The sequence below is a fragment of the Echinops telfairi genome, unplaced genomic scaffold (genome assembly GCF_000313985.2).
Source record: "Echinops telfairi isolate 266 unplaced genomic scaffold, ASM31398v2 ScPeMD7_5167;HRSCAF=5991, whole genome shotgun sequence".
Lineage (NCBI taxonomy): Eukaryota > Metazoa > Chordata > Mammalia > Afrosoricida > Tenrecidae > Echinops > Echinops telfairi.
This window is the reverse complement of record NW_022109066.1, coordinates 1,507,972-1,517,838: the sequence shown is the minus strand read 5'-3', so window position 1 is coordinate 1,517,838 and position 9,867 is coordinate 1,507,972. Positions and strand designations below refer to the sequence as shown.

At 42.4% G+C, this 9,867-nt stretch overlaps 1 protein-coding gene across 2 annotated transcripts in view; it reads left to right on the top strand.

Annotated features, from left to right (window-relative positions):
* The first annotated feature begins 2,425 nt into the window (after nucleotides 1-2,425).
* JHY (junctional cadherin complex regulator) overlaps nucleotides 2,426-9,867 on the top strand; it is a 77,196-nt gene continuing 69,754 nt past the window's right edge. For both annotated transcript variants that reach the window (XM_030886978.2, XM_004716272.2), the window contains exon 1: nucleotides 2,426-2,769. In XM_030886978.2, coding sequence (XP_030742838.1) covers nucleotides 2,426-2,769 — 344 coding nt within the window. The remainder of the gene's footprint in view (nucleotides 2,770-9,867) is intronic.

Sequence of the window (9,867 nt, the reverse complement as noted above, 5' to 3'; positions counted from 1 at the left end):
TTGTTCATGTGCCCATTGGGCGATAACAGGAGTGGCAGAGGAAAGAGGAGGACCAGTCTCCACAGTGCGTGTCATCTTATCCTCTTGATTATTAAAGTCCTCCTCATCAGAGGTAATCCTTTGGTGAGCGTTCACGTGAGGTACAATTACCTTTACTTTCTTGGCCCATTCAGAGAGTTCTATCCACATACCTTTTCCCTACACCTCAAACCCAACAGCCGATCCAAGGGGGAAAGATGAGGTTAGCTTCTCCTGTAAAGATTTACCAAGTCTTGGAAACCCTTTATAGGGTCACTATGAGTTAGGGTTGACTCAGTAGCAGTGGGTTTGGGGCTTTGTTTAAGGCTAGTGCCTGGTAGTTCAGTAGATGAATTCTTGCTGTCTGCCCAACCAATACATTTCAGTCTAACCCACCACCTGTGGAGGTTTGCGTGTTACACTGAGGCTGACCTGGCCCCTATGGGAGTTTCCAAACTAAGACACGCTAGGAAGAAAGGCCTGGTGATCTACTTCTAAAAAATCAGCAAACCCAGGCAAAGAAAGCAAAAGCTTGTGGATCACAACTCCCCTGTCCCATTGTGCAGGGGTTACCCTGAGTGGAAGTTTGTCGTAAGTCAGGGGCCCTGTGGCAGCTAACAATAACAAAGTTGATCTCCATTTAATATCCACCTAAACGATACTTCCGTAGACAGAAGCAAACGTGTGGTTATCAAAGTCTTTTCTAAACCGTGCAGCCAGCCAAAGTAAGTCTAGAAACAAAACTCTCCAAAACCAATCTCAATGCCCATGAAGTTGATTCCGGCTCATAGCGACTCTCTAGGACAGGTTAGAACCACCCTGTGCATTTCTGAGACTGTGAAGTCTCATTATTCTCTTGAGAAGAGCAGTTAGAGTGGGGGGGGGGGGGGGTTTGAAGTGCTGACCGTTCACTTAACCATGATATCAGACACCTGTGGAAACCAGTCTCCTCCTCCCTCAAGAGGCAGGCCCTAGGCCTGTTTTAAGGAACCCCGATGGCAGAGCGGATGCAAGTTGGACCTCTGACTATAAGGTTAGCAGTTCAAACCCACCAGCCTCTAGAGAGAGATCAGGGTTTTTTTCCTGTAAAGATTTACAGCCTCAGAAACTGAGTCTTTACAGGTCGCTATGTGTCAGAATCTACTCGACGGCACAAGGCTTTGGTTTGCTGAACCTGCTTAGCTCTTTCCAGGAATACTGCTGTACCTGGCATATTTATATTATTTCTCCAGGTAATTGAAATGAGACCCTTGAACTCTTGTCCATAATTAATCAGTTACCTTTTGTCTAGGCTTGTCTGTAGCAGGATTTTGGAAGCTAGAAATAGGAATCTTCTTCAAGCAGCTACTTGAGACCCTTAGTACAACTGGATTCAATTGCTCTGATTGTTTATGAGCTATTCCTCAGGAAGTATTTCTACAGAGAAGAAGAGCACAACTGGCTTTCAAATAGACCAAAAGGTTTCAGATAATATACCAAGGTTCTCTTACTCATTTAAATTTTTGATTAACATTCACTTTAAGAGATTCATTAGTATCTCTTACACACACAGCACAGTTGCCCCACATGGAAAGGTACAAAAGGAGCCCCCAATCTCAAATATATTTTAAGAGAACATTTATTCGGTCTTAAACAGGAACAGGCAAGAGAAAGACGAAGGCACATTAGCACGCAGTCCTCTTGGTGCCTAGCATTTGCAGAGATTAGGAGACTTAAACAGTGCATACAAGGGCAAAGGAAACTGCTGCAGAAGCATGCCTGGCAGATCTGCACAGTTAGAGGTGGGACTACAGAAGTGGGAAAGGGGCCAAAATTTGGACATGTATTTTATGTTAGATAGAAGAGCTTACAAGATTGGCTCAGGGTCTTCCAACCTAGGAAGTCAGGGCATGACTCATGACTGTGCGGCCCCCGTCTGGTGATTTCCATCATGCACACACCCGGTAAGCCCTAAGGGAGCCTCGTCCTCCAAAGACTGGTGAGGGTGGGGCTGGGGAGGGGGGGATAACCTACTTTTTAATGCCCTCTAACTGAGGGCAAGATTGTTCGTATCCCTGGTCAATGGTCAGAAGAAATTCAGTGGAGGCTTCATTCACATGGAGACTCTGCAAACGGATCTGAGGCTTTCACTGCTATCCGTAGCCCTCTGCGAACTTAAGGCTCAGAAAGTAAGCTCGGCTACACCTGGAATCAATTCTGACCCCAGATTACTCTTTTAGAAGTAGATCATCAGGCCTGACTTTCAAAGCACCTCTGAGTGGGTTCAAGCCAACACCAGGGGTGAGTCCTCATCACAGAGTTACATAAATATAATTTTTTTTGTAGGTAATGTTTTGTGAGCCACAACCTTAAAATATTCAATCAACTCCTCATATCAACAAGAGGCTACCCTGTTAAATTTTGCAACATGAGTCATAGTAAAGTAACTCCCAAGCGCTCCATTCAGTCTCCTGTCCATCACACCAAATTAAATGCTCAGGCCACAGACCGGTTTTTTAAGAGAAAAGGGTTACATCAGATTTCAAAAGACTCCTTGGAATCCGATTCAGAAGGCATCGCTCAGGAGGTCAAGCCTGGGTCTGGACTTGAGAGCCGAATCCAAGACCCTGACGTGGAGCCTGACAGCTTAGAGGAGGAAAGCCCCCGAGGAGGGGAGAGACTCAGTGAGACGGAAGAGGAGGTGAGCAGGAAAGTAGCTCTGATGGCCGGCCAGGAAAACCACCACAGCCAGGCCAGTCGCCCAAGCAACAGGTAAGATCAACTTGCATTAGGAATCAATGAGTGCTGATATATGTTGATGAGTAATTGTTGATAGAATTCTAAATAAGCAAGGACGGGTTTGAGAATGAATACCTGGTCATGGGTATGAGACAGGTCTCTAAGCAGCCAAAGTTTCTACCCTCTTGCCACATTCTTTTATGGAAAGAAAACGCAACAACAGATGAATAAATAAATAAAATGTGGTAAATGCCCCCAGTGGAATATTATGCAGCCATAAAGAGAAATGAAGTCCTGAGACTGCTTCAACATTGCTGAACCTGGAAAACATTATGCTGAGGGCAATCAGTCTGAAACAAATACTCTATGATTCTAGTTTTATAAAAAGTCTATTGTTGTTATATGTTGTGAAATTGATTCTGACTCATAGGAACCCAATAAGACAGGGTAGAACTGCCCCTGTGGGTTTCTGAGATTATAACTTTTTTATAGGAGTTACTACCTTAGAGCAGCTGGTGGTTTTGAACTGCTGACCTTGTGGTCAACAGCCCAACGCATACTATTGGGTAGTTGCACTCAGTCCTATAGGAGCACTGTGTTGGAATCACCTAAAGGGCAGACAACAATAATCTTACAGTGTTTCAGAGAAAGGCTATGATCATGCCACGATGTATGAAAAACATACGGCTTGAACTCGGGTAGTGTTAGTTTCAAATACTATTGTTTAGTGTGTTATTCAAAATGTCATATAACTTTTCTGCATCTCGGTTTTTCTCATCTGTCAAATGATCCAGCCTTGCCTCGCTCATAGGACTGCTATGAATAGTGTGGTAAAGTGTGGACCAAGAATTAGAAATAGAGTCCTGCTCAGCCCATTCCTCCAGGACTAGGGGAAGTTGACCTTCTGGGGCTTGTATGATCATGTAAAGATTAACCAATACTTCAGTAATTTAATACCTTGATTAATAAGGCCTAACCATCCAGTTGACTGGCCTCACAGTGACCCCATGTGGATCAGCGTAGAACTGTGCTCGATAGTGGCTGCTTTGTGGAAGTAGATGGCCATAGCTTTATTCCAATGTGCTCCTGCATGGACTCGAACCTCCAGCCTTTTAGTTAGCAACTGAGCACATTAACCACTATACCACTTAGGGATTCCAATCATACAGATCTGATTCCAAGTTTTTATGGGTATTAGCTCTGTTATGAGCAGTAAGGAAAAAATGTGAGAGAATATAAAATAATCCTATATTACTCAGCTTTGATGGAGCATTAAATGGTATGATAGAGTAACAGCAAAAAAAATCCAATGCCATCAGGTCATATGTGACTCTTGGTGACCCCATGTGTTACAAAGTAGAACTGCTTGGAAGTGTTATCTAATGTTTGGCAAGTATGGCACCTGCCCTGGCCACCAATGGGCAGTTTTCATTAACCATTTCACTTTCCATTGCCAGCTGTGAGAGAGCACTGAGCCAAGTGAAAACTACTCTTTTGGTATTTGACAGTCTTTGTGGGTCAAGGCAGACTGTGTGATCTTGCTCGGAAAGAAAATCATGTTGAGCGCATCCTAGACTAATTTTCATGAGTGAAAGCAAGGGAGCTGTAATTGTAGTTTCTGTGCAATTCCATAACGTGTGAAGTTGAAGAGCAATGAGTTTGATGTGTATTGTCGAGCTGATGTTCGGACAAAGTGATGTGCAATACGGGATGCACGCAGTGTGTGCTCAGGGCTGTGATTTCAGGGCTTGCTGTGAGCACCCTTTACTGCTGTCATGCCTCCAAAAGTGATCCATAGACCTTTCGGCTAGTAGTTGAGCACAACCCTTTAAGCCACCCATGGACCTTGATGACAGATTATAAAAGTGACCAGCTGTTGATTAGAAAGGGGTTTTCATGTGAAAGTTAAGGCGGCATAGTGTCAGAAGCAGACTAAACCAGATAAACCAATCTGGTGCCATCAAGCCTGGTTCCACTCACAGCATCCCTATAGGTCGGAGGACAGCATTCCAAGGCTGGGATCTGAAAGCAGGCTGTACACCTTTCTCCTAGGGAGTAGCTGGTGGGTTCGAACTGCCATCCTTTCAGTTAGAAATCAAGTGCTTAACTCCTGTGCCACCAGGACTTATTTGAGGTAGACCACTAGAGTTCAAATACCGATTCTGCCATTTTTTAGCCAGATAACCTTGACCAAATCCACTTAACCACACTGTCCCTCCATTTCCCCATCAGTTAAAACAGGTGATAACAGTAGTTGTGTTACAGGGTTATTCAGAGACTCAAGTACATCGTATACATAAACCATTTAGAAGAGTGACTCTATCTTAAATATCAGATTTTAATTTTCGTTTTTATTTAGAGGTCAACTGCAAGGGGACTTCAAAACGTCTGTGGAAACTTTCTATTATCTTTTTCATTCTGTTTACCATGGACACGTCGAAGCTCCCTTGTATGTTAAAGAAGGATGATCGGAAGGCCTCAGAGTCCAGGGGGTTTAGTGAGTATGCAGTGGGCTGCTAACCTCCAGGTCAGGAGTTCAAAACCACCAGCTATTTCAAGGGAGAAAGACAAGGCTTTGTACTCCCAGGAAGATAGTCTTGGAAACCCACAGAGGCAGTGCTACCTTGCCCTGTAGGGTTGCTCCGAGTTGGAATTGACTTGATGGCAGTGAGAGTTTTCAGTTGATGGAAAGGCTTAGAATTTGAGTGAGGTTTTGAAGCTGTGATGTGGACAAAAGAGCAAAGTTAATATGACATGTCGTGGTTCATTAAAGAGCCTGGCTTAGTCAAAGAGGATTTGTATTGAACACAGGGGACGTATATCAAGTACAGCCTAATTATAAACACAAATGCCACACAGTCATCGAGTTGATTTTGACTCATAGCAACTCTGTATAGACTATTCAAAACTGTATGTTTTTCTTGAAGCAGACAGCCTCCTCTTTCTCCCAGCTGGTGGCTTTGAACTGCCAACCTTGCAGTTACAGCCTAATGCCTAACCCACAGCTCCACTAGGACTCCTTAGGACCTGATTATAGGGCCCATGAAAATTTGCCATTAGTCTGGAATGATAGATTTACAGGCATTGAGTCCAACCATCTGACATCACAGATGAGGACATTGAGCCCCACAAAACTCAAAAGATTTGTCCCAAATGTGGAGTCACAGCAAGGGCCCATATGGGAGCCAGCATTGAAGCCTCCTCCTTTAAGTCCAGTGCTGAGTCTTCTGGGCTCTTTCTTCTGCCCATCTTTGGGTCTTTCACTGGGAGTATGGTGTTGACTGAGTAAAATTGACTGCCGTTGGAGAGATTCCAACCCTTAGAAACCAGATAGGACAGGGTGGAGTTGCCCAGTGAGTTTCTGAGACAGTAACTCTTTACAGGAGTAAAAAGCCTATGGTTCTCCCATGGAGTAGCTGATGGTTTTGAACTGCTGACCTTACAGTTAGCAGCCCAAGGTATAACCTTTATGCCACCAGGGATCCTCATAAGGGGATATTAAAATCCAGGAAGAGTGATCAGTCCTGTTCCTAAGGCACAGCCTTAAGTTGGAGGCCAAGAGGCTGGGAGGGGAGTTGGAAGCGGGTCTCTGGGAGGCTTCAGAGAGGCAGCCACACTTCATTACACTGGATTGTGTAGGCCACAGGACAGAATAAAGGCTCTTGAAGATGCCAGGGGCAGTGATGTAGAGACAGCAGTGTTATGGGAGAGTATTTTGTAAGCTCATATTATTTAAAGAGATGAATTGGAATGGTAATCACTATAAGAATAACAGTAATATTTTTAAAGGCATACCTATAATTCCATGTAATTTTTCATCATGATCTTGTAGGAAATGTGCTACTACCATTTTACAGATAAAGAAGATGAGATAAGAGAAATAAAGTCACTTGTCCAAAGTCACTGAGCTATGAGGAGCATTTGTTTTGTTACTGATTGTGAGCTTTAAAATGATGGGAAAGGTCTAATATAGAGAGAAGTACATGGGAAAATGAAAAACCACCCTTATGCCAGGTTGACTTAAATCTGTTGTTGAAGAAATTATGTAGTACACCTACGGCTAAAATTCTCTTCTCTTCCCCCTCAGAGATAACCAATGCATACCTTTCCATGGGTATGTATTCATTTCCTTCATACATAATGTATAGCTAGTGTGTAAGTATATATTTTTATATCCCTTCTATTGGGCCCTGCTTTTCATTCAACATTTGTGAAATTTAGGTATCTTTTTAGATCACCATTTATAATGACTGTATAAGTTCAGTTATATGAAGATATACTTTGCCCATCTTCTTATTGACAAGCATTTCCAACAATGTGTGCACGTCTCTCAATGTGTCCTTTGGTACATGTACAAGAGGATCTCTAGCCGGGATATGTGCTAGCGTGGCTGGCTCAGAGGGAATTGAACATCTGAAGCCTCACCCACAGGGCCTGAGCGTTCTGAGTCTTCATAATCACCTGTTTCTTTTGTTAACTTTTGCCATTGTGACAGATTACAATACCCTGTTTTATTATAGATTTAAATTGCCTTCCCCGGACTGTACCCTTTTAGAAGTCAGTTAGCCACACAAATCAACTGAGGCAATTGTTAGTTGCCATTGCGTTGATTCCAACTCAGGGCATCCCCAAGTGTTACCACGTAGAACTACTCCAAAACTGCAACTAAATTCTTGATTATTTTTTAACGCGAATCTTTTTGCATCTCTAGCTTTGGGTTGGAAAACTGAGTAACTGAAGGGAAAGTATCATGAACAATAATAAAGAATATAGTGTAAGGTGACCAGATATCCTGCTTTTGGCAGGACAGCCCCGATTTTTAACAATTTTTCCTGCATCCCTCGGTGTTTTTGAAAAGTCCCAATTTTTGGAAAGAATGCACGACAAGCTAGGGTATAACGTTTTCGGCTGCCATGTAGCTCTTTCACCAGGATATGAGTTTTCTCAATGGTGTCCCGCTTTACCAATGTTAAAATCTGGTCACCTTAGTGTAGTAGCACATGAGAACAGTAACATGTTCCTCTTTTTTGTATTCTGAGTTGCTTTATATCTTCTAATATTCAACCTACACATCATGATGAGGTAGATAACCATCATTTATTATATCAGAAGACTGGAACTGAGGCCATATCCAAACGTCACAACTGCCTCTCCAACAGCCAATAGATGCCCCACAGATAAGGAAGGTTCATGTTCAAAGCGGAATCCCTTGTGTTCCTCCACACTGGTTCCTCTGGGCAGCCCCCCACTACTGACGCGCTCCATCCACCTGAGCCAAAGGAAGGGAAACTTTTTTTATATATACTTACTGCAATATCAGTATCTTCGATATCTTTTTTTGTATCTATAGGAGTCAGAACAGACTTGATGGGACCTAACAATGTAGTATTTTCCACATATGGACAAACCATATTATAATTATCTCATCCCCTATTGGACACTTGGGTTGTTGCTAGTATTTTCCAATGCTCTGATTGAAAACAGATATGAGGGGGATTAAAAAATTCCTGGAAAAATACCATTGCCTTTACATTCCATCATTCCATGAACTTTTTGAAGCCCCCTTGTATTTGTGTGTGTTTATGTCTATATTTGTGTGTGTATGTGTGTGCATATATATTTAGGTATATATGACTATATTTGAGTGTTTATATCTATAATATTGCTCACTACTTTGAACATACACATAATTATGAAGTGCCTTCAAAAATTTATGGAGCCCTTGTGACCCTGGCTATGAACTTCAGACAACTAGGATTTTAGAGGAAGTCCTTTCAAGGTGCATACTCCCTTTAAAGACCATACTAGGAGGACCTGAAATGGAAACTCCACAATGAAAAACAAACTGAACATGACCTTAAACTCACTTGTCGCAGAGCTAAGGAACTAAAATACTCCCTTGAATTGAAAGCTCACATGCCCTCGTGGGAGAAGATGCAGCTGACTGCTATCCCAAGGGTAGGGATTTGGTGCTTGTTGGACTTTGCTTTGGTTCAGACCTGCTGCTTTGAGGGTGCCAAATGAATGTGACCTGGGGCTGACATGTATGTGCTGTTTTCATGCTCTCTGCCTTTTGTGTGATGGGCATTAGTCTACCAGTTTTGTCTTTGTAAATGCGTGCTATTGCCAACCCTCATGACTAGTGTAACTACTGTCCTGTCACCTAAGTTTTGAAGCTCCACAAATCAACAATTCATGTAATGTAATAAGATGTCTAACACATGTATAAGTTCCTTATCTTAGCAGTGTTTTATTTTTCATTTTATTTATTTTTAAATCATTTTATTGGGAGCTCATACAACTCTTATCACAATCCATACATACATCCATTATGTCAAGCACATTTGTACATTTGTTGCCATCATCATTCTCAAAACATTTCCTTTCTACTTGAGCCCTTGGTATCAGCTCCTCATTTTTCCCCTCCCTCCCCGGCCCTCCCTCCGTCATGAACCCTTGATAATTTATAAATTATTGTTATTTTTTTCACATCTTACACTGGGTGATTCTCCCTTCATCCACTTTTATGTTGTCCATCCCCCAGGAAGGAGATTATATGTAGATCATTGTGATTGGTTCCCCCTGTCCCCCAACTCCCCCTCATTCACAATGATATGATTTTTTTGTTCTTTGATGCCTGATACCTGATCCCATTGGCACCTTGTGATCACACAGGCTGGTGTGCTTCTTCCATGTGGGCTTTGTTGCTTCTCAGCTAGCTGGCCACTTGTTTATCTTCAAGCCTTTAAGACCCCAGATGCCTTATCTACAGATAGCCGGGCACCATCAGCTTTCTTCACCACATTTGCTTATTCACCTGCTTTGTCTTCAGTGGTTGTATTGGGAAGGTGAGCCTCATAGAACGCCAATTTAATAGAAGAAAGTTTTCTTGCATTGAGGGAGTACTTGAGTGAAGGCCCAATGTCCTTCTGCTATCTTAATACTACACCTATAAATATACTGTATGCACATAGATCTATTTTCCCATCCTCATATATAAATATATTTTCATATGTACATGCCTTTATTTAAACTTCGATAAATGCCCTTTGCTTCCTAGTTCTTTCCTCTATTTCCTTTGACTTTCCTCTTGTCCCACTATCATGCTCAGTCTTCATTTGGGTTTCAGTA